The sequence below is a fragment of the Chionomys nivalis genome, chromosome 11 (assembly GCF_950005125.1).
Source record: "Chionomys nivalis chromosome 11, mChiNiv1.1, whole genome shotgun sequence".
In the NCBI taxonomy this organism is placed as follows: Eukaryota; Metazoa; Chordata; class Mammalia; order Rodentia; family Cricetidae; genus Chionomys; species Chionomys nivalis.
Genome location: NC_080096.1, coordinates 62104669 through 62129881, shown reverse-complemented (window position 1 = coordinate 62129881; position 25213 = coordinate 62104669). Strand labels below are relative to the sequence as shown.

Below are 25213 nucleotides of genomic sequence, written 5' to 3'. Positions count from 1 at the left end.
TGCTAAGCGACTGTCTGAGTCAACCTGAATTAAGATTTCTTAACCATTGGGACACAGAGGAAAGGAAATGGGAGCAGCTGGAGATGTAGGAGGAGAAGGAGGATGCTCTGGGAGGCAGACAGAAGAGAAGGGGGAATCTCTGCTTCCTTCCTCGGGAGGAAAAGAAAGGGGAAGAGACAGGAAAGGGAGAGGGATAACATCCCATGGGACAGACAGGCCAGTCAGCCAGATCTGATCATTGCACTTCATGGTCACACATTGAAATGTCACATTGTAATCCACAGATATGTTCAATGATTATGATATCTTTTAAAGGAGGGATTCTGAAGCAGCGTTGATGAGACTTGGGGCTTTTGTAGCTGTAGCTGTTGCTGGGGTTTAGTAGAGAGGCCGGGGCAGTGGACAGACTCTTTTGCTTCTCTGGTCTGTCAGTGAGTGGATGAAGGATTTAGTAAAGTACCTTCCTCCTAATAAGCACTTAGCCAGCATCAGCTTCCATCCCTCTCCATCCTTCAAGTGATGATAAGAAAGCGGTTTGTTACAAGAGAGCATCCTCCCATGCCCGCTGTTACGGGTCTTCTACAGTCAAGGCTGTGTCGTGCTCACTGTGCTACCCAGGCGAGCCTTGAATTCATCCTGCTTCCTCCCGGGTTCCAGGATTACAGCCTCTTCCACAATTACAAAGGAATGCCACACCAATCTGACATCCCCGCATTGAGATAAGGACACAAACATTTCCTATATATTCTTAGTAGGGCTGGCATCTGAGAAGCAGCCTTCCAAACACGACCATTGACGTTTCCCATAACGCTTTCTATGGAGTGTTTGGCACGTAGAAGGAACGGTGAAGACCTGACAGGGTAAGACGGGCACTTGTCTTGTTTCTTTTCCTTACATCATCCAGGAGACTGTAGGAGTTGAAAGCTTCCCAGGAAGGTGTTTCTAGCTTGATGAAACTCAGTTGGTCTACTTAATGCTTAAAGGCTACACCGTTAAATAAGGGGAAGTCTCAGCAGAAACCTCAAGAGCCAGACACATGCCTGCAGCTATCCCTAAAGGCCTGCCGGGCCTTCTGAAGATCTCTGCAGTCCGTGAACTGTGACACTTGACAACCGCAGAAGAGATTGCCGACACCATAGAAATGCAACCCTGTGCGAGGGAGTTGCTAACCAGTTTCACAGTTCATAGCACTAGAATTTTAAGAAGAAGCATTTTGAGATGAGATAGTGTGGTGTTGATCCATATGGGACGTGGTACAAATTGGTAGAGAAGTACCAAGACGACTAAACAAGAGAGACTGGGTGTTTCTCTTGATCACTCTTAGTAAAAAGTCTGATGAAATCTACCGTGAGGACTGTTGGCAGTTAACATTGCCAACCTTCAGTCGAGTCATGGTTTGCATTTTGTGTGTTTGTGCACAGCTATGTGGGCGCATATGTGCACACACACATGCCTTTTAGTACTCTATGTTCAGTTATTTTTATTTTTACAATTAATTTGGACTTTCAGAAGAAGATCAAATCATTTCAGGATTAATTGTTTAGGTCATGTTTCCTCGCATTATTTTACACCAGAAGGTCCTGATGTCTGAGTGGCGGGGCAGCTGCAGAAGATGGGCCCAAGGAAAGCTTCCCCCCATGTACCTAGAGCCACAGAACTTGGTGGAAATCAGAAGTGAGTCCCCTCAGGCAGCTTACTTGCTTAGCGTTGGTTTCTCATCGTTTACTGGGGTGATAGCAACTGAAATGGTTTTAAGGATTGTATGCTTCCCATCGGACAACTGAATCACAAAAGCATCAGCGAGGCTCTCCGAGTCGTCATGGACATAGGCCAGCTTCATTCCTGAAAGACGAGAAGGAGAGACTTGCTTTGGTCGAGCCAGCCGCATCTCACAGATACTCTGTTTTAATACCAGGCTTTGGTGTGTGTCCAGTGCATTGAAGGGACTTGAACTCTGCTTTGTGGAGCCATTCATTCCCCATTAAATTTCCTCTTCTAAAATAAGGAAACCACATAAACCATGTAATAACAAAGATGTGGTATTTAACAAATCTGAGAAAGTGAACTATATGTGAAAAATTAAAAATATGATCTCTCTTGACCCAGGCACCAAAATGAATCCTAAGTAGTTCAAAACTTCACTATAAAAACACCCCTTAGTTATGGTTTTTTCCAACCCTACCCATTGATCCTATGCATAATCAATTGAATATTTAAGTTGCTATTTTCAAAATGCATGATAAAGCTCTAGAAATACTGAGATTTATGCAAAATGTTTGCTGACATATGACCACTAATGCCAAGAAATGAAAAATGTTTAAAATAGAACACAGGCATGAAAAACTGCGGTGGAGTACTTCCACAGAGCGAAAGCCTGTGGTTGCCGAAAGCATCCCAGGTTCTGTCGAGAATGTAAAGGAAGTGATTGTGAGTTACCTAAAATGGCAGGGGTTGGCAAATTCTATATGTTTAGGCGCAGGATGTTTGTGAGAATGTATTCAAATTGTTTGGCTTTGTTTTTAATATGGCCATAAGTGAACCAAAAATAAAGTGCAAGGAAAATCTAACTTTTAAAAATGTCACCAAAATACACATTCATGTGAACAATTTATTTTTTGTTTGAATTGACTATGTTATTTAAACTTGCCCAATGCATACATGACACTTATTTAATCTGATAACATTAACCAATACTATCATGTTTTTAAAAACGGTCCTGGGTCTTCGAATAGCTCAGAAGGTAAAGGTTCTTGTCTTCACACCTGAGTTTGAGCTCCAGAATCCACGGGGGAAGAGCAAACCAAGTCTCACAGGCTGTCCCGTGACCTCCACACATCAGCCGTGGCACGAGGAACCCCACGAGTCCCCCAAAATGCACAAGAAAACAATAAATGAATGAAAAGAGACTCTAAGCTGTCATTTTTCCCCTGTAGATAAACTCTCCCTACATAGCTAAGGGTGGCCTTGAAAGCCTTGAGCTCTTGATCCCCCTGCCTCAGGCTCTTTACATGCTGGAATTAGAGACAGGCATCATCTAACCCGACTCTGAAAACAGAAAAGATGAATGAATGAATGAATGAATGAATGAATGAATGAATGAATGGTCAACAAAAATCATACTTCCCGGCGGTAGATTTTAAGCTGTTATTCCCTTTCCTTATGTTTGTAACACTATTGTCTGCAGCACATGGGAACTGATTTGGTCTTTATCAGCCACGAAGTCCCGGAATTTATTTCTCTACAATTCACAGAAACGGAGACTGTGACTTGGTTTTTAAGGCTCAGACACGAGGCGGCATCTGCAACTATTACAAAATAACCTTTGGGACAAAGAGACTCCATTCTAATTAGAGAAACAGACATTGGAAAAGACAGGAGGGGAAAGAGAAAAGCGCCAGGACAAAGTCCAGAGAATAGCTGGCTTCCTGTGGGAGGAGAGCGCCGTGTCCTGAAGGAGCCAACCCAAGGTGAGGGAAGACCTTCCAGGTTGGGAAAATGAAACATACAGAGAAGAAATGACTCTGAGATCAGGCACTAATTCTAGAACCACATACTTGCTCAAATTTTTGAAAGTATTTTTATACATGGAAAATGGGATAAGGTCGTTTAAAAGGTAATTAAAAAACAATTCAGGCTGCTCCAGTGTGTCATTTCCCTAAAGAACACACTCTCTCCACAGAGACTAATGCGTGGTTATTATATGTGGATCTATATTTGTTTCAACTGTTAAAATTTTGGTAGACTAGCCTCTTGAAATTTAGTCCCATGATCTCAAGAGTTTGAAAAAGAAATTTTAAATTATGTTAAAATTCTATGTTAAAGTACCAATAATCACAGATAAAATTGTTCATGGTCATTGTTCACGGTACTCTAAAAGTCAAAGAAAACATCCCCCTGCGTCTGCAACTGTCTACAGTGTCTGGCTGAGGTTGAACACTCCTTGTTAATCAAGAACCCACAGCTCACTCTGAAGGAATTAACAAATGAAGAACATACTCTTTCTTCCCCCTATTGCTATGATTTGTTAGTATCTTTGGGGGAGTAAAACAGGTTTCCAATTTATGTTTTAATTAACAAAAATCTTTAAGCATAAAATTTTGATATGTGTAACTTGTGGCATGCTTACATCACACTAATGTGCACCATTTTACCTTGTTAGGGCATGTGTGCAGTGTGCACGTGTGAACGATTAGCAATGCCCTACATGTCACTAACCACGGTCAGCACAGCGCACAGATGCCTGCAACTCAGTCTTGTTGCACTGAAATTGTGTACCTTTTGATCAACAGCTCATTTCTCCCCTCTTCCCCCAGCCTCTGGTACCCACCAAACAAATTTCTGCTTCTCCTATTGCAACTTTAGAGTCTACACATGGGCGGGCTACGTCATGGCCTACCAGCCTTGAGAAGGTCCATGGAGAAGTTGTGAATTTCCTGTTTGATCTGAGGAGACTCTTTGCCGATCGCCATGTCGATGAGGAGGCCATGCTGGGGCTTGCGAGGGATGCTGACCAGTAAGGGGTCTTTGGGAACATCCCTGTCAGCAGCAGTGATGAAGGAAGAATCCAGCTCTGTCATCTGACCCTCACACACCTGAGCAGGAGCAAACCAGCAGAGTCAGCAGTGTGAAACAGAACCTTTCCTCTATTTCTTTCGAGAAGCCGCCGAGAACAAAAAATCCACCCCACTTATACGAAGATGTCCTACTTCAAATTTTCCATGGCATTTTCAGATACTGGCTTCTAGAAAATGAAATTTCCGGTTAACCGGAATGTAAAAAGAATCTATTCATCTTCCTAAGATCTTTTCTGAAGATCCTAAGTGCTCTTTCGTTGCACGCATGACATAGGGGGCATGATTAAAATATCTGTGCGGGGCGGTGAGACGGCTCGGTAGGTAAAAGTACTTGCCACACAAGCCTTGGCGATGGGGGTTCAAGTCTTGAAACTTGCATGAAAGTGGCGAGAAATAAGTGCACAAAGTTGCCCTTCATGCTTAACATTTGGGCTGTGGCATGCGTGCCCCCAAATCATCCACAGGTATATTTCTGCACAAACACATACATTCAAAAAAATTGTTGTGAAAAATTAGACCATTTCTGTTGTTAATGATTCAAAGGTTGGTGCTGGCGGAAGCCAACAAAAGGACGCTTGCTCTGTGGAAGCCAGGAAAGCTTGGTGTACACAAGAACCTGGAGTCTACCACAGACAGTAGTTGGTTCTTGAGCTCAGAAGTCCTTGTTTGTACAATTCTAGTTGTCTACTTGCTTGGGAAGTAGTAAAAACCTACTGCATACACCAGAAAAAAATTGGGATTTCTGTTTTTAAATATTTATTATTATTTTAAATTTCATTTTGATCATATTCATCCTTCACTATCCCTTCCTACTCTCCCTAATGCCCAATCTCCTTCCCAACTTCATGTCCTTTTTTATTGTTATTAATAACCTTCCGAATCCAACATTTGGTGTTTTAAATTTTTATTATCATCATAGATACTTTTTTAACTCAGGTGCTGGGAGAAGGCTCAGCAGGTACAAGTTCTTGCTGTGAAACTTCAAGGAGCTGAATTCAACTCCCAATAAAAAGTCAGCACCCAATAAAAAGCTGGGTGTGACTGAGAGCACCTTCAGCCTCCGTACGTAACTAATGGGAGGCTGAGAAAACAAGATCTCTGGGGTCGCTGGCTGCTAGGCTAGCTCCAGGATCAGTGGGAGAGCTCATCTCATGGGAACAAGGCATAGTGTGATAGAGCAGGACTCCTGGCATCCTCCTCCTCCTGCGTGCGCGTGCGTACACAGAGAGACACACAGACAGACACACACACCACCACTGCCGCCGCTACTGCCACAGTGGAGTGCTATTGCCTCAAGAGGGCGTTAGTCATTTAGGACTTGGCCATCTTAGCTGTCTTGGGTTTTTTGTTTGTTTCCTTGCTCAGAGAGAGGATAGGACATGAAATTTTTTGGTTTTGTTCTGAAATACAGGAAAATCTAAGGACTAAAAGTACATAAATTCTACACGTTTCCTGGGAATCTACCAGGTCACTTGCTGCATTCTGGGGTAGTGTAGATGCTCTCAAGAATCCACCAGGAAGGACTGGGAAGGCCTGCCTGCCAGCGGCATGGTCACGGACTAGTAAGAGCTGCTGAATGTCAAGAAACAAGAACCAACAGGCTATCCTTATAGCCGAGTGGATCACTTCGTGAGAGCCTATGGTTTTTTTCCAGCTCCTCCCACTGGCTCTGAAGGGACCATTCCTGCAAGTGCACTGTGACATTTGGACAAAAACAATGTTACTCTTATCTGACCTTTTCAAATTAAAGACAAAAGAAATCTTGGATTAATTCATAATGATAAACCTATTGAATAACTTTTGCCAGGATCTCACTTTCCCCACCCTTGAGAACTTTAGGAAAGCAGTTTAAAAACATGTTGTAAGTCTCCATCTATATAGAGCTTAACTATGAAGTGTTTTCCTCTTGACTGTGTGGTGATGTATCTCTTTTACAAAATGGTAAATTCATTCACAAGATTACCAAGGAATTTTCTTTAATAAAAAAACTACAGGATTTGTTTTTGGAGATTGAATTGTTTCTTGAAATTATGAGAATAAAAAGTTTATATATATATATATATATATATATATGCAGATATTTACTACTAAATAGGTTTGCAAATGATTATAACAAGCTAAAACATTTTGATGGAACACCAAGTATCTATACAATAAGGACATTTTCTAACAGGAAAATCAAATGTGTTCTGTGAAGAAGAAAAAAATTCTTGAAGCTTAAAAGTTGTCTCTGCCAATGCCCAAGGGTCTGTGGTGTGTGTGTGTGTGTGTGTGTGCGTGGTTTGTGTGTGTGAGGAAGCAAGGGTGAAAGACATGATTACTTCCACAAAGGGATCAGGGGGACGACTTCCCAGAGGCCTAATTACTCCAGAAGCCCTTGCCCCGGGCAGATAAAGATAGTAGAAATAGGTGCAGGAGCGATCAGTCATTGATTTTTTTCTTCACATAATCACTGAAGGGCTCTCCAGAGTAAACCATGAGCCAAAAGAAGAGGGGAGGCAGGAGCTGGCTCTAAAATCTCACGCTGAGGTGACGCTCGTGTGCTGTTAAGATTCAGGAGAAAATTAAAATCAAATAAAGACTTTCGCATTTAGAATGTGATTATTTTTAGCAAAAAGAATGAGGGAAAATAATGGCTTTGGTCAATATTAGAAAGAAGATGACACACTAAATGGTGCTGAAAACCCTTGCTCATTAAGGGCCTACTGTGTTTGCCCAACTCAATCATCCTAAGAATCTCTGGGGGGGGGGAAGTACATGTATATTTTTGAAGATGGGGAAACAGAAGCTTGAAGAGAAATAACCTTCTCAAGATGCAAAATTATTCAAAGCAACACACAAGTTCCATTGAGGCCAAAGACTATGCTTGTGTTCATTCAACTTGCTAGTGAGTGCATGCATATGAATTAAATAATCATATATAGACATGCAGAATATGTAAAAGGAACTGCATATTGATAAGAAAAGATTTCATACATGTGTTAAAGTTTTGCTTTAGAAAGTAAAGCATCGAGTAGAGGGTATGGTTCTTTTATTTGTAAGTAAAAACATACTGAAAAATTATGGTATACAGACACAAATCTGGCATGTCCATAAATCTCTTGGGTTACTTAGTTAACCTGTTTATGCTCCATTTCTTCAGAAATGAAACGGCAATAAAAACACCATCACCCTAAAAGCCTTTTGTAGGGATTAACTATGAATACACGAAAAAGACTTGGAACCTAATATCCAGTAGGTACTCTACGACACTCACACAGACTCACATACAGACACACTCATACAGACAGACATGCAGACACACACACACCCCATCCTTACTAGGCTAATATTTCACAGGTGTTAATTGTACGGCTAAGATTCTTTTTTCCTTACTCGTCAGCAAATTAATATATCAGGTGCACCTGGATCAACATAAAGGGATTATCTAGGCAAAAATAAAAATCAGAAAAAGATAAGAAAATAAAAAGGAACATTTGGTATGTTTCTTACAGTGATATTCTGTACCGCAAAGTCAGGCGCTTCATCATTTGTGGGGTTGATGACAACATGAAATGTTGTCTCTAAGGAGCGTCCCTTCCCATCTGTGGCGTACACCATGAACTGATCGGCAGTTGGTTCCACCCTCAGGTGCCTGGACTGCACGTAGTTAATGTGCAAAGCTTTCATGTCTCTCCACCGGAACGAAGCTAGCACACACCAAGACAGAACGGGGAAATGATAAATAGCCCTCCCCAGGAACTTCCGGTCTTTACCAGCTGCTTCTCTGTGAAGCAGGTATGCGGTCTTAGTGGGGGCTAGTGCGACGCCTACCAGCCATCCACAGAAAGTCAGGTCCCACAGACGGGAAGGGAGGATGCGAACCTGCCCGAAGAGTGAAACCGTGATCACCACGCATCAAGATACAGGGGACTTCGTGGTCACTCTCCAGACACATGAACTGAAAGTCACAGACAACTGCCCTTGGCTAAACTGTCCTTCTGACACACGGCTCTTGTCTCACTTGGATAAGGAGGATGCCACCTCTTTGACACAAAGGCAAAACGAGCGGAGATCCATGATTTGTCTACATAACAGACATCAAGAAATTCACTGCGCTGAGTGGAATTAGTTGACTTGATGTCCAGCTAGCTTTAAATCAGAAGAGGAAAATTGTGAATTAAATCATAAGAAACGTTGCATAACCTTTAGTTTGATTAATCTGAAATCTTATCTCACTAAAATTTAAAAATACAAATGTCTTTAAAGGAGATTGAAAAATAATTTACTTACAAAGTATTATCTTTTGAGGATTTAGGTTTTGCTTTCTATTTATGTTGTGCTTTATTAAGGACTATTTTGGTTGCTGAGAAACATTTTGCTTTCAAAATTAAGCTGGGTCGTGGTGATGCACACCTTTAATTCCAGCACTTGGGAGGCAAAGACAGGAGGACCTCTATGTTCGAGGCTAGTGTGGTCTACAAAGTGAGTTCCAGGACATCCAGGGCTACACAGAGAAACCCTGACTCCAAAAGCAAAAATGAAAAACAACAACAAAAGATTAACTTGAACATTTCAGGTTTTCTCTTTCAGCATCAATCATGGCATATTTCTCAGTATTTTCCAGTAATTCCTATTAAAAATGCTAAAACACTGTGAGAACAAGACCCTGTGATTCCCACCAGATTAAGTCTCTCTCAGGGCCGTGTTGCCAGGAAGGCCTTGGAAAGGTGAGTACTTCAGTGCTGATTCAAATCGTTTTCAAAAGTGAAGTTTCTAATTATTTCAGTTATTAATGTCCATGCATAAGAAAAACTAAGTTAAAAGTTAAAATCAACTAGAATCATCAGAATAATCTTTTGGAAGCATATATGGCGACTGGGATGATTTGAATTCTTGTGAATTTCCTAAGCATGGTCCAGCTAGTCACATCCACGAACACTAGCAAGACACTGTCGGTCAGGAGACCAGGACTTACCTATGCTTATGCCCATGTTACTTTTCTCAAAACCTGCAGAAGGGAGTGTGTTTTCGAGGTAGCCGAACTGGGGATGCGACACCAAAACAAATTCTAAGTCATCTGGCGTGGTGTCCGGGTCAGTGGCCGTCAAATGATGAGTCGTGAGGGTTCCTGAGAAGCCTTCGTCCACCACGAGCGGCCTACCTGCACACCAAGAACAGCAGTCACAGGCCAGTGAGATGGCTCCGTGGGTAACGGCGCCTGCTGCCAGGCCCGATGACCCGCGTTTAATCCCCAGGACACACACTCACAAAACAAGTAAATAAAAATGTAATAAAATTTAAAAACACACACTTCTGTGAGCCTGAACTCCTCCATCAGAATAGTGAGAACTGAAGGGCATGATTGCAATCCCAACCAGCGCGACCTCCCACCGGCAAATACGCTTTCTTGGGCATAAATTCTCTTTGCAGAAAAAAAAAAAAAAAAAAAAGCAGGGGTAATGAGTGGGATTTAATTTGACTTATGGAATTGTATACTTCTTCTTCTACAAGCCAGCCAGATGATAATGGAAAGGCAGCAGCCATGCTAAGCGCTCTGCTCCAGCCCTCCAGTCATTCTCAAGGAACTCTGATTTCCCTTGTGCCTCTATAGAAGTGATAAATGGAAATAAGAATTGCCAAACTGTTTTAATGATAAGCCACTAAATGTAGTTTATGTACTCTTCAAGATCAGTCGCTACCAGTGTTTGTCAGAGTGCTAATTGCCCGAGAGCGATTATGAATTGCTCATAACGAACATTTTTTTCATGCCTTGGTGCTTAATTATTCTGCTGGGATAATGCTTCCTTTCCAGAACATTGCTTGGGAGATAGTTAGCAAATTACAAGAACGTTCATACATATGCTTATTTTTCTGTGAGACAGAACATATACACAATGCCTATGAAGGGATGACTTTCTGAAAAACACGTAAGGTTAAATGTATGTAAATGGTCTCTGTGGTAAACGCATTCTGTGCTAGTAGAAATTATTATGGATGAAATCAATTATTCTCTCTCCAGCCGGCAAACGATGTTTTCCCATGTGAGATAAAGCAGTATATCTGAGGCTCTCGACATCCTTGTAACAGGCACACACAGACACACACGTGCTGTTGAGTTCTCTACATATGGAAACATAAATTTTCAAGCAAGTAAATTCTTTTGCCCTGTGATTGCCTTTATTGCAGATTTTGAATTCATTATACATTTCTATTGAGATGATTCCTGGACAACAACTGCATTCCTTGGTGTTTTAATCTAAGAGAATTCTTTCACTAAGCCTTGGGTGTGACATTAAGACACTCATACACATGGGAACAACACAGTCACCTATGATGACTGAAGGCGGCTGGTTGTCGACGGGATGCACTGTGATGTTGAGCTCATACATGGGAAAGGACTCATGAAGAGGAGCAGATGGGTCGGGTCCATTGTAGCAACGGTCATTCACCAAAGGCCCGGCCTCACCATCCGAAACCACTAATATAATGGTGTCAAAACAAGGTGCCAGGCCAATCTCACCACCTGGAAAACAGAACACCAAGATCAACCCCACTCATACCTTTTCTGCCCACATTGAGTAGAAAGGGAAGGAATTCGTGGGGCTAAAATAGGATACTCAATTTTACCACTATAAAATTAAATATAGTCAGGAAAATAATGTAAAAATATTTGTCCATCTGTTGACTCTTTTGAAATCCCTGCCAGCCATGGACCACCATATGGAGAGCAAAGCGGGCCTAACATGGGTCTGACAGCTCACAAATGAACAAGGGGCAGGCACGAAGCCTGACTATGGTCGCTGGCAACAACCTCAGGAAGAGGCAGAAAGTGCCCTTGTTCCCTTGGTAATTATCTCTCCATGTGCATTGTCCACCAGAAATGAACAAGCACCAACCACACAGCAGTCATGAGACACAGAGGACTCTAGATAAGTGTAAAGAAAGGTCATCCACTTTCTGGCCATTTCTCACTGTGTTTCTTTTACTACACACTAGCCAATCACTGATCAGCAAACAGGACGATCTGCACTAGCCCATCACACACCAACAAACAGGACAGCCTATGCTCCCCAGGCAACAGAAAAGTCCTGAATGTGGGCTCTTGTCAATTCTTAAAGAGCCAAGAGGGAAACAATGCTGGGAGCCCTGAAGAAAAGGGAAGGGCTAGGGGAGGGAGGGGAAAAGGAGAGAAGAGGGAGAGGGAAGGGGAAGAGGGGCAAGAGAAAGGGGAGGGGAAGGAAAAGGAAAGGGGAAGGAAAAGGGAAGGAAGAGAAGGGAAGGGGAGGGAAGAAAAGGAAAGGGAAGGAGAGGGGAAAGGAAGGGAAGGGAGGGGAGGGGAGGGAAAGACCAGAAGATCAGTGATGTTATTTCCCCTCACCAGACACACTGCCAAATCTACAGAGTACTGAGCTTGAGCTTGATGTGATTTTCCTTATTCAAAAAAAAAAAAAAAAAGGAAAATTCAAAAGTAATACCATTGAGTACGCAAATGAATAAAAGATCAAAAACTAGAAAATCCATGGTGAAGTTTAGAGAGTTCAGTAGAAACTATTTGTTTGATAGCTGCTGGGAGAGGCTGGGTCAGTTTTCTTTAAGAGTAAGATGCCTGGTTGAAGAGGGTACAGGGAAGGTTCCACACCCAGGGGTATTTAGACAGCACAAATTGATTTGTTGGGTGTAGATGGGTAGGTAGATAAAGACAGATGATTGATAGATGATAGATAGCTAGATAGATGATAGCTAGATGACTGATACATACATAGATACATACATACATACATAGATGATTATACGTGTGTGTGTGTGTGTGTGTGTGCGCACAGCTAGATACATAGTGATGGGTAGTAGAGAGCTAGGAGTGGATCTGGGAGGAGGGGGAGGAGAGATAAATATGCTTAAAATGCACTATATGAGATTTTGAAAAAATAATTAAAATAGTTTTCAATAAAGGAAGCACTATCCTTCAACTTTGGCAGGAATAAAAAAAGAGATCTCAACTTTTCAAAAGGGGTGACAAAAAGTAAGTTGACTTAGAATATTTATCCACCAGTTACCCATTTGATAAACATCTACTCAATCCCCACAACGAGATAATCAGCTCCCTGGACATTCCAGCAGAGCAAAAGCAGACATTGTGCACCTGCAAAAGGCACTTTTTAAATATGCTAAATGTCAAAGGACCTACTGTGTGCTGCTCACTATGTGATGATAGACAAATAGTGAACACAGTGAGAAGAAAATTAAGAAGGCGATCACACTCAAAATACTTACAAAATAAAACAAAAAGCAGAACTTCACAACAACCAGTGAAAGAAATGGTAAGGACATAAAAACAGGAGACATATGTCGTGTTCACACTACCCAAAGTAATGGAGAGATTCAACCCAATCCCATCAGAAAGTGTGCGATTTTATTAATGATCAGGAAAACGTTAGTCAAAAACCACAGTGAGTTATCTTACTCACCTGAGCATCCATCACCAAAAAGACAACAACTAACAAATGCAGAGAAACATAAACACTGCTAGAGGGAGTGTAAAGTAATAGGAGTTTTATGGAGAATGCTATGCAAATTCCTCAAAAAAATTAGAATGACGTATGACCCAACAATCCCACTCTTTATTGGATTCCCAAAAGAGATGAAATTTCTATACCAAAAGAGACGTGACACCCCCCACCCCCATGTTTACTGCAGCATTAGTCGTGAGGGAGAGAATGTGGGGCCGCTCCAGTGCCCTTCCCTGGGTGACAGAGAACAGGTGATACGTTTGTGCTACGCCAGTCACAGCAACCTGGGTAAAATTCAAGAGCATTGTGTAAAGTGATAAAACAAGCCAAGCCTGGAAAGCAGTTTCGCTGAAGTACAATATGGAGCAGCAGCCAGAGAAAGGAAAGAAACACAAATCCAGAGAAGTGTGCGGGACAGGAGTGGGGGGAAGGCTGAGAGAAGGAAGCCCTGCGGAAGAGGATAAAAGGGATATGGTACTCGCATGGTTATAATACAGTTACATTATTTCTCCTTTGCTTCCCTTGATCCCAACCCTCCCGGGTACCCCTCTTTGCTCTATTTCAAATTCACTTCTTTTCTCATTAATTGTTGGTGTGTGTATGTGTTCCTAAATATGTACAATCTGCTCAGTCTGTATAGCATTACTTGTATGCATATGTTTTCAGAGCTGACCGTTTGATATTGGATAACCAATTGGAGACCATGTCTCCCACTCCGCATCCCTTAGTTGCTATAATACTTTGTCTAGCTTTCTCCCTTCCAAGTTAGCATGTCGGCTGGCATGATCCTTGTTCAGGAAGGGTTTCAGCAGCCATGTAGCTGAGACTTCACAGGTGTAGCTTCTCTAACATTTCCCATAGCCCCCTCTGTTCTTCTGGCTGCTATTATCTTTCAGCCGCCCTCCCACAATGATCCCTGAACTTCAGGTATGGGAGCTGTGTTGCAGAGGTATTGGCTAGGGCTGGGGTCTACAGCTCTGCGTTTTGTTTGGCTGTAGTTTTCTACAATTGCCTTCATCTGTTACAAAGAGAAGTCTCCTCAGTTGAGGGGCGAGGACTACCCTTAGCTGTGGGCATCCGGACAAATGTTTGGATTATTGTTAGGGGTTGTGTTGTTTTAGTGCAGTTGTGGGTTCTCCTCCAAGACCCGTGACTTCACTAGCCATAAGCAGGTGTCTAGGTCTCCAGTACCGGGCGTGATTTTCCTCTTGTTGACGGGGTCTTAATCCAGTTAGAGAGCCGTTGGTTACTGCCAGGGTATGCATGCCACTACTACACCCTAGCGGTTGTCATGTCCTGCTGGCCACTGCTCTAGTTTACAGGGGTCATGGCTATTGATTACTCCCCCCTTTAGAAGCTTGTATAGCACCTTCAGGTACAGTAAAAGCAGTCCTCTAAGAGGAGGCATTCAGGTGAGTCCCAGTCCACGGACTTCTGTGTCTGAAGTAGACCGTGTCTTCAGCAATAGGAACTTAACTTCTACCTCCAAGGGTGAACAATTCCCATATATGTGCCTGCAGGCCAGCCCAGTATAGACACTGCCTCACAGAAACTCTTTCCCCACCTGTCTCTCAGCTGTGTCAAGTTGATAATGAAAACTAATCAGTAAAGGTGATAAAATTAATCAAAACCCTGAAAGAAGGATTGGAACAGGTAAGTCACAGGGACATTTGGTTTTTACTGCCAGGATTCTTGATATTAATCCAAGCAGTGCTAAATGATACCAGTGGAGTAAAGGAGTGAACGTTCTCACGAAATTAAGCATTCAAAACATCCTTTGAGTCTATCATTCCTTCTAATATAATGTAACTAAAAAATGTATGTGAGGGCTCGAGAGATGGCTCAGAGGTTAAGAGCACTGCCTGCTCTTCCAAAGGTCCTGAGTTCAATTCCCAGCAACCACATGGTAGCTCACAACCATCTGTAATGGGGTCTGGTGCCCTCTTCTGGCCTGCAGGCATACACACAGATAGAATATTGTATACATAATAAATAAATATTAAAAAAAAGTATGTGAAGTCATTTCCCCCAGTGTCCTTCTAACTCTTATGATTAATAGTTCCTTACACGGCCATCACACTAGAAGAGATTTAGATGTTTGTAAATCTGCCTTTTAGGATTCAAAAGACAGTGTAAAAGAATATGACTAATCTTACTATAATTTACCTGTGCTTCATAAGCCTACTAAAGATGTTGTAATTATTCAATAAACAATAACTATTGGCCTTTGAGTCCCTTCCCTGTAAGACTACTGGTGACCTACAAGAGTGGAGTACATGAGCCTGGAGCCAGCCTGGGACACAAATCTGTCTATGTTTGCCATATCCTTAAAATCTGAGTGGGGCTGGATTCAGAAGGAATTGAACTAATATCAACAGTGGAAGAATTTTTTTTTTTTTTTGATTTTTCGAGACAGGGTTTCTCCTTAGCTTTTGGTTCCTGTCCTGGCACTAGCTCTTGTAGACCAGGCTGGCCTCGAACTCACAGAGATCTGCCTGCCTCTGCCTCCCGAGTGCTGGGATTAAAGGCGTGCACCACCACCGCCCGGCAGTGGAAGAAATTTTTAAGACAACATAGCATTCAGGCTGTGGCATGATTTCTACCAGCTGGTTTTACTCAGATTTACCGCGAGAATTACGAGGAAAATGAAGAGGAAGAAGAGGTGAGATGTGCCGTTTGTCCAAAAGAAGAACGTATTGTAAGCTGTTAAGCAAAGGAGTGTGGGTAAGGGGCTGCAGTTGTTTTAAAGCAGAGGCATACTTTGATGAGGAAGACAGGAAGGGGCTAGAGAGCGCTGCGTTTCAGGAAGCAACAAGACCTCATGGATGGGCTGTTCCAGAGCATAAAGCCGCAAGCTGGTTTGAAATAGCGAACTATGGGAGCGCCATACTTGAGCAGGACGTACTAGGAAGATGTTTTCCAAGACTCTTCCACCCAGATGCTCAGGATGCTTTCCTCAATGCTAGTGGGGAGTCAAAAGAGCGGCAGGTGGCAATTGAAGTTCAAGGTGTCAGCCCACCAATAGGTGTGGTGGCGCAAATGAATGCAGACAGATTATATAGATATATACAGCTTTAATAAGGAAATAGACTTACAGGACCACAGGTTCCCGCAGAGCACAGCGGAGCAAGAGAAAAAAAGGGCTGCTGGGATCACGCCCGGCAGATTTATCAGTAAACATTAGCCCGAGGCGAACACGCCCCCAATGGGTGGGGCTATATCCCTACAAATAGTGCCTGACGGGTGAATCTTGGATAGGCAAGGCCCAGAGACCACAGACCCCGGAATGTCTTTTGCTTCTGCTCTGCCTTTACATGTTTGCTGCTGCCATCTTTCCCTGGTATCTGGCATGATGTGAATGGGTGTGGGGAGAGCCCTACTGTCTGTAATGTTGTGTGTTTATGTCATGGAAACAATTCCGTATACTGGGCATTCTTGCCTGCGGATTATTATGGAGATGACTCCTTCCTAAGCTGTGCTGTCTAATTGATAATAATGTTAGTTTACATTGAGTTTTGATGATAAAAATATAAACAAGGAAATGTCACACAGCTAGAATACGAGTTTCTATTGAGAACCCATTTAGACTGTGGCTTAGGTTAATAATTTAAAACAACAACAACAACTGAGTCCCAGTAGCCCAGCTTGCTTAAATTCTCTTAACTTTAATGTTGGGAGGTGTGTTCACAGGTTTTGGGGTGCATTACAGCTGAAACAGCGCTCTAGAAATAACTTGAAGTTAAACTAAGATGTTTTCATCAGATAGCTTTGAGGTGAAAAACCCAAGAAGGATAATCTAAAGTTTCAGGAAGGCACAGAGTTGAGTGAGGACACTTTAAGGGGAGGAAACAAGAACAAAGCAGCCCAGTTATTACTAACTGATACTTTCTTGTTTGGACTGGCTGATGACCAAAGGTGATGATTAATTCCTTATACCCATTTCTGCCCTTAATCTCTTGACATAAAAAATTGTTGATGGGTGAATATGTACCTAAAGATTTAACATAGAACTGACTGATTCTTCTTATTTTTTATATATAGAAGTTTAGGTTTATGATTTCTAAGATTTCTTATTGCCTTTCAAGATAAGTAATAAAGTAATTGGCCCTTTCTTTGTAACTGCAAAATGCAGCCTGCCAGTAAAAGACCCGACTGAGATGACTAGCTTACTTCCTCCATGGTTAATCTATAACAAATGTATGTGGATTCTTGGGATAATTTGCTTTTCACCTGTAATGTGTAAAATGTTTAGTCATGTAAGGAAGGTGAAAAACATGTTGTTACTTATATTCATTATAGTCAATCACTTGAAAAATAAAATGTGACCACATTGTGATTCCTACATTATCTGAAAAACTTTGTTGGGTATATAAGCTTTAGGGAAAAAAAAAGTATACAGTAGGAAGAATACAAAAGAACAGAGAATAAAGAAGGAAACCACCAAGAGAGAGTGGGAATGTCATTTTTCCCGAACTCCATCAGATAAAAAAGTCATAGTATGAGCCGGCTGTGGATTCCCTTTGAACCCTGTGCTGCTGGAGGCTGGCCTTCCAAACAGCGATACATCATGTTCCAGGACAGCCAGGTTACTTCTTAAGATGGCAAGGACCCTTGGCTTTGACCATATGGTGCTGGTTTTACTGGCCCACATAATTCGTGAGTTAAGAGATCACGGAGGCATGCACCTATATCACGGAGCCATGTTTCCCAATGTGTGGCAGGATTTGGGAGTCAGTAGAGCCTGACGAGATGGGAACTAGCTGGAGAAATAGATGCCAAAGGTGGGCCTCTGAAGGTGGTAGCCCAGCCCCTAATTCCAGTCTTGTTCTTCGCTTCTTAGGCTGTCACCATGTGAAGGGACTCTGCCTCATGCCTCCTCTTCAACTGAGATTCTCCGTCATGCCTTCATGGCTGTGTGTGGTTGAAAACTCTCAGAAATCAATGCACAAAATGACATCCTTCCCATCCATTTCCTCTGTCAGGTATTTTTTCATAGTGACACAAAAATAAATACTACAGTGTCCCACTCAGCTAGCCTTTCCAAAGCCCCCTACTTCCTTTATTCCTCCACGGTGTTTTCAGTCTAAAGAAACCTATGGTGTGTTAACACGAACCCGTGATAGTGCGTTACTAACTCAAGCAAGAGGAAATGCGTGATGCTGCTTCTGAGCAAATGCTACTAACTTAGACTTAAGTCGATGACTCAGGACTTCTGTCGCTGTGATGAAAGACTGTGACCAAAAGCAGCTTGAGGAAGAAAGGACTTATTTCTAACACACACCCATAAACAGTCCACCACTAAAAGCTGTGAGGATAGGAACTCAAACAGGGCAGGAATCTGGAATCAGGAGCTGGTGCAGAGGCCATGGAGGGGTGCTGTTTACTGCCTTGCTCCCCATGGCTTACTCAGTCTACCTTCTTATAGAACCCAGGACCACCAGCCCAGCGATGGCACTGCCCACATCTATCTGTAAGAAGATGCCTTACAGGCTTGCCTAGTCTGTTCTTATGGAGGTATTTTCTCAATTGAGAATCCCTCTTCCCAAAAAACTCTAGCTTATATCAAACTGACAAAAAAAAAAAACAAAAAACTTGGCAGGAAAGAAGATACGCAAAGAAGGACAGTATGAAGTGCCAGTGTCTCACAATCATCCTTCCATGTGGAAGGGTTTTATCTGCACACTTAGATAACAGTGCTTCAGCAGTGTGGACCATCCTCCACTGTGGCCCATGCGCTCAGGGCTGCGCCTTGTGAATGTCAGATGCTAAGTAACTTCTTTCTCTCGTTGAACGTGTCACATGGCAGGAAGAAACGTCAACTGAGTAACGATATATCAAGGTAACATCAGTGGAAACCTGGGCCTTATAAACCTGCCCTCTGTTCTGTCACACGCTGCGAGCAAATCACACAGAGCGCAAGACATCGACTTGCTTCTTAGGCTCTTAGAAAGGACACCAGTTACTTCTGGGAAGCCGGCTGGTGGTCAGGAGACTTTTTAAAGTGATGATGTCATTGGTGGCCTGCTTTGGAATTTCATTATGATTTATAAATCTGTAAGTAAAATGGTCAAATTCTTCAAGTTGACTAAAAAAAAAGACAGGTTTGAGTGAGAGGAATTTGAAGGGGGGCATTTGAACAGCGGAGCAAGTGACAGTGCTTTCTCCACATCACACTTAGGCCAGAGGACCTCTGTCTATGACGACCATGCTTCCAAATTGGGGTGCAGGCTGCAGGCTGCAGGCTGCTTTGTCTTTAGTGGAAACAAGCATGAAGACTGCAATGCTATGGGAGCCCATGACAAAGGATGGAGATCAGACTCCTTCGAATGCCTTCCCCACACCAGGTTGTCACTGACCTGTGTGTTTGTACGTCACAGCCCCTGAGATGACATCTCCCTGAGAGAACCTGTCCACGCGAATTCCAGCCTTTCTCACCACACCATGCTGAGGTTCTTGGGCAATCAGAAACACTAGTTTCAAGTCATCGCTGTCTGCATCAGTAGCAAAAATGTATTCAGGGGTGATAGTCACTTCTCCACCCTCTGAGCAATGCATCATGGGGATGAGGTCGGCCTTGAGAACAGGTGGCTCATCGTTCACGGGGAATACCTAAGCAGGAAAAATAAGAGCGCAGCTTTGAGGGAAAGAAGAAGTGACAAACGCCCCAGCTGGTAAAGCACCGCTCACAGTCACCATAACAGGCATTTTTCATCTTCCGGACACATGGAACAATAGCCATGAAATTTGGCCAAAGCAGCTGGAGTCTTTGACTTTCTCAGTTGGTGAAGGAATGCTCCGCATGAGAGATCATTTAGGCAGGAATGGGAGTCTGTGGCTATAGATGGGAACTCAGACCGCCCACTGTTCTCAGAAGACAAAGCAGACATGCAACATAGAGCATCCCTCCCTTTAACACACAGTCTCTTTCATTAATACACACACATTCCGCAAGAATTCGGGGCCCAGTGGTTGGGTGCATGTACATCCATGGCATCAAAGGTTTTTTGTTTTTTTTTTGTTTTTTTTTTTTGGTTTTTTGAGACAGGGTTTCTCTGTGGCTTTGGAGCCTGTCCTGGAACTAGCTCTGTAGACCAGGCTGGTCTCGAACTCACAGAGATCCGCCTGCCTCTGCCTTCCGAGTGCTGGGATTAAAGGTGCGTGCCACCATCGCCCAGCTATCCAAGGTATTTCTATTTCACATTACCAGGTGATTCAGAGCTTTCTGCCACCTTCAACTTCTGGCTACCCACAAAGATTCCACAGGTCCACGGGAAACATAACAGCATGTCAAATGGCTTGAGTCACAGGGGTTTGTTTGTTGTTTGGTTGGTTGGCTGGTTGGTTGGTTGGTTGATTTAACTTTGTGGCTGTTTGTTAGGCTGTTTGGTTGGTTGGTACTAGCCTGTGAGCCCGTGTACCCTTTCAGCCCTACACAGCCTTCTACATACTTAGCCAAAGTGATCTTAGTAAGCATCAGTTTCAATTGCTGGTCTGCAGGGTCCTTCAGCGTCTCCTCTGCTCCCCGTATGATTCTCCCAGGAGTCTCTGGAGTAACCTGCCACGGGGGCCTTCACCACCCCTCTCTATTTCCACCCAGGCACACACTCCTTGCCATCTCTCACGGCCTCTGTCTCCCCCTTGAGCCTGCCCAGTACATGCTGACTCAATCTCTTTGTACAACTAATTTCTGCCTCAGACCCCATGCATGTTTTCCAAGGAAGGTTTCCTGATCACTCAGAATAATTGAGAAGCTTCAATTATTTACACTTCTGTTCATAAAACATATATATAATATATATGTATATTAATCAATTATCTTCCTGATTATCCAGTTAGTGGCTGTCATCCTCTGTGGTCTATAACTTCACAAACAGAAACCTTGTTTATCTTATTCGTAATTGTTCAACAAGCATCTATCTAAGTCCCCACATGTATTACAGAAGGTGCTAACTAAACATTTGTTGGATGAATAAGTGAATGAATGTAACTTTATGTGGTTCCTAGGCATTCAAAGGCTAACAGCTGTAGACAGATACAAGAGAATGATGCTGATGCCTTCCTATAATGGGTACAGGAATGAGTGGGTAGATGTTCTGAGTTATCAAAGATGTAAAAATGTTATTGTCTGCTCTCCCCCTTTGCCTATGAAGAAAAATAATTTATCTTTGTTTATATCTTCTATGTGAATCCATTAAAGACTTATCTGTCTTGCTTGACCCTCAGAAATTTTATCAATTTGTTTACATGGATGATAACTGTGAAAAATCATTGTGAGGAGAAAAAAAAATCACATTGTCCAAAATTAGTTTTGTCTGGCTTTTAAAAATTATGTCCTTTAATTTAAAAAGTAACAAAAATGGTTTCTTTTGCTAAGATGTGCTGCTTATTGCCAGGCATAATAAGATGGTCATATATAACAGAAAAAAGTAGGGTCTTTCCTCAAAAAAAAAATGGAAAAGTAACTCAGAGAATCTTTCTTTGTATATAAAAGTTTCCCATAAAGAAAACATTCCTTCTTGAAGCTGAAATGCTCTCCAGCTTCTCATGGAGCCGTCACAGGCCTTTGTGAGGAGTAATGAGGAAAAGAGAGACTATAGAACCTGGCAGAGCAGGCAATCAATACCAGCCAGGGAGGAGTGGGGCCACAAAATGAGGAAGAAAGCCTCATATTATTACACCCCCAAGTTCATAGCCTGGAACCAGCTGCAGACTCTTTGGGAGCCCAAGCATGTTAAAGAAAGATAATTCCTTCCCTGTCTGTTTTTCAAAACAATCTATAGATATTAATACTCTATTAATGACCGGCTATAAAATATCTTCCAGACGCATAGCATTTTATGTCACTGAAATTTAGCCCATACTCATATAGGAAGAGATGGAAGTGAGCAGGACGAGAACACTCAGGGCCCTTCAGGGAACGTGATAAACTTCTCTCTTAGCAACTATTAACACTTGCAAACCATCCGCTGATGCTCATGGCCCCGGTCACCCACATCAGAGAAACACCCAAGTTCTCAGAAGTCCCTTGAACATGTGCCAACTTTGTGAGTAGACTTTGTCAAAGGAAAGGGGGAAATGACTTCAGGGTTGTGGTAGAGACATTCCTAATGGAGTCCCACATGCATGGCTTTGTCCATAAGGAAAAAGAACCCCAGTGGTTCCAGACAGTCTTCCCAGCTGCTAATAGAGCTAGTATATCATAGTTCAAAAATATTAGACATATTTTATATTTCAGAATAAACTACCTTTTAAATTGGGTATCTGTATTCAAGCTTAGAATAATTCTAAGTTCAGATAAACTGGGGTGGAGTAGGGAGATGGAATGAGTAAGTCTGTTTCGGTAGAGTCCTTTTTCTTAATATTTATTTATTTATTATGTATACAATAGTCTGTCTGTGTGTACGTCTGCAGGCCAGAAGAGGGCACCAGACCTCATTACAGATGGTTGTGAGCCACCATGTGGTTGCCGGGAATTGAACTCAGGACCTTTGGAAGAGCAGGCAATGCTCTTAACCACTGAGCCATCTCTCCAGGCCCTCGGTAGAGTCTTTGTCTCTACTACCTGACTAGAGATGCTCACAGACACAGCTAGCCACCTTCTGCTTTGCTGTCTGTGTAGTTTAAGTTGTTCTGGGACCCCAAGGAGTTCCCATAATAGAGACTTTACATTCAAATAATTCAGGGAGGAAACTTTCTACCCACCTCAATGTGTAGGACAAATTCTGCTGAGTTTGTGCCATCTGTGACCTCCAAGAATATTGCATCCTGGAAAACCTCAGCTCCGTCATGGCGATACCTACAGGGATGGTACGGAAGCCAGTCTTTTAAAAACACACGGGTGTAAACTAAGCTGCATGGCATACGCTCTCCTCTGTAGTGATATTTCACTTGTATCTTAATAAATAAAGCTTGCCTGAAGATTAGAGAGTAAAACAGCCCCTGGTCAGCCTTACACACCAGGCAATGGTAACACACACCTTTAATCCCAGTAGCTACACTAGTTTGCCATAGAAACTGGGTGGTATTGGTGCACGTCGTTAATCTCAGCCTTACAGAGGATTATAAAATGAGAGGAGACAGCTCTCAGATACAGTCTCCTTCTGAGACTCCAGGAGGCAGGGTCGCCATTTCAGACTGAGGGAGAGGTAAGAGCCAGTGGCTGGCTGTTTTCTTTTCTGACCTTCAGGTTAAGCCCCAATATCTGTCTCTGGGTTTTTAATAATCGTGCTAAACTCCTCCATCACCTTGGCCATGACTTCAGTAAATAAGTAATTATTTAAATAAGCAAATAAGAAAAGAAGCAGTATAACTATAAATGAGAAGATACGTAACCACCCATTATCCCTAAATGTAAACTTGCTCTATCTGGGAAAACATTGTGTGTGCATTGGTAATTTTTCCCCAAAACAAAAACAAAAGAAACAAACAAAAACAACCCTTTGGAAGCAGGAGAAACAGCTTAAAGTTAAAATCCTGCTCTGTTCTTACACAAAACCTCAGGTCAGCTCCCAACACCCTCCTTAGGCAGCTCACACCACCCGTAACTCCAGCGCCTGGGTCTCTGTGGTCTCTGGCCTCCATAGGTGCCTGCATTCACATGAACATATCCACATACATGCATTTGTATGTGCATACATTCATGAAAGCACACGCACGTAATTAAAAATAATCTTGAGAATAGACTTCAGAAAGCAGTCCTCCAGTGGCCTCTGTAACAGTGCGAAGTCCTTGGCCTGGTAGCTATGCAACAGCGGAATATGGCTGACTGGAGCCAGAGTGACACCGAGATGAAGCAGGACACCCCAAGGACACCATGATCCCCCTCCTATGCTCTGAGCTCTTTCACTCTTGTTGAAAGTCTTGATCTATGAACTAGGTATGGCCCCCTCCACCATATTCCATCTACACATCTCCCCAGGTTTAAAAAGACCTTTCTGGTGTTGCTGTTCTAACCTTGGCCCTAGCTTCCTCTTCATTCTCAGCCAATTGTTTAAAAAAGAAATTGTTTAATTTTAGGCCTTTCACATACTTTCTTTTTTTGTTGTTGTTAAATTTATTTATTTATTATTTACATTGTTCTTCCTGCATGCATACCTACACCCCAGAAGAGGGCATTGGATCTCATTATAGACGGTAGTGAGCCACCATGTGGTTGCTGGGCATTGAACTCAGGACCTCTGGAAGAACAATCAGTGCTCTTAACCACTGAGCCATCTCTCCAACCCCATTTCATATACTTTCTATGTGACAGTGATGGTCAGTTAATTCTAAGTAGCTCTTGAATTTAACTGAGTCTTTTTTTTTTTTCTGGATTTTTCGAGACAGGGTTTCTCCGTAGCTTTTGGTTCCTGTCCTGGAACTAGCTCTTGTAGACCAGGCTGGCCTCGAACTCACAGAGATCCGCCTACCTCTGCCTCCAGAGTGCTGATCCATTTCACAGTGCTGCTATCCCTAAAACAGCTAAGGATTTCTGGGAGTGCACCCATGTAAAGCCAGACAGTGGAGCCAAGCAGATCCTTAAGACCCAACTCTTGAAAACACTTGCTGATGCCTCAGCATCTCCATGCTTAGTTCTACCTGAGAACAGACTGATGTACCCCACCAGTCTTGATGACTCAGGTTAAATAACTCAAAAACGCTTGACTGCAGTTCTCTAGAAAGGTGACAATGCATAGAATTCCAGGAAATATTTCTACTTTTTTCTGTTCACCATTCATCCCAGCACTGCCTACACAAAAGTCTTAACGCGTAGATAGGAGCTGAGATTTTAAGATCCAAGCTAGAAGCTTAACAGAAAAATCTTTTGTGTGTGTGTGGTTTTTTGAGACAGGGTTTCTCTGTGTGATCTAGAACTCACTTTGTAGATCAGATTGGCCTCAAACTCTCAGGCATCCACCTGCCTCTGACTCGCGGGTGCTAGGATTAAAGGCCTGCACCACAACGCCTTGGCAAAACAGGAAACTCTACTGGGAATAGGTGAATACTGAAAGGGGCCAGAAAAGATTCTAAGTCTGGTCTAACTGGGCTGTAAAGGTTTGAGTGACCTCGTATGCAGTTTTCTATCCCTAGTGACCTTTCTGGCTCAAAACTAAGCGTCTGACAACAAACACCTGCTACCACACTTCACTAACAAAGGGTGAGGTCTCCATT

The 25213-nt window shown here is 42.7% G+C and overlaps 1 protein-coding gene across 1 annotated transcript in view; it reads right to left on the bottom strand.

Annotated features, from left to right (window-relative positions):
- Positions 1-25213, bottom strand: part of Frem1 (FRAS1 related extracellular matrix 1) — a 126918-nt gene that overhangs the window by 66637 nt on the left and 35068 nt on the right. The window contains exons 15-21 of the mRNA XM_057784576.1: positions 22766-22859; positions 19420-19672; positions 10885-11079; positions 9532-9717; positions 8067-8263; positions 4397-4592; positions 1698-1842 (exon numbers count right to left, since the gene is read on the bottom strand). Coding sequence (XP_057640559.1) covers positions 1698-1842; positions 4397-4592; positions 8067-8263; positions 9532-9717; positions 10885-11079; positions 19420-19672; positions 22766-22859 — 1266 coding nt within the window. The remainder of the gene's footprint in view (positions 1-1697; positions 1843-4396; positions 4593-8066; positions 8264-9531; positions 9718-10884; positions 11080-19419; positions 19673-22765; positions 22860-25213) is intronic.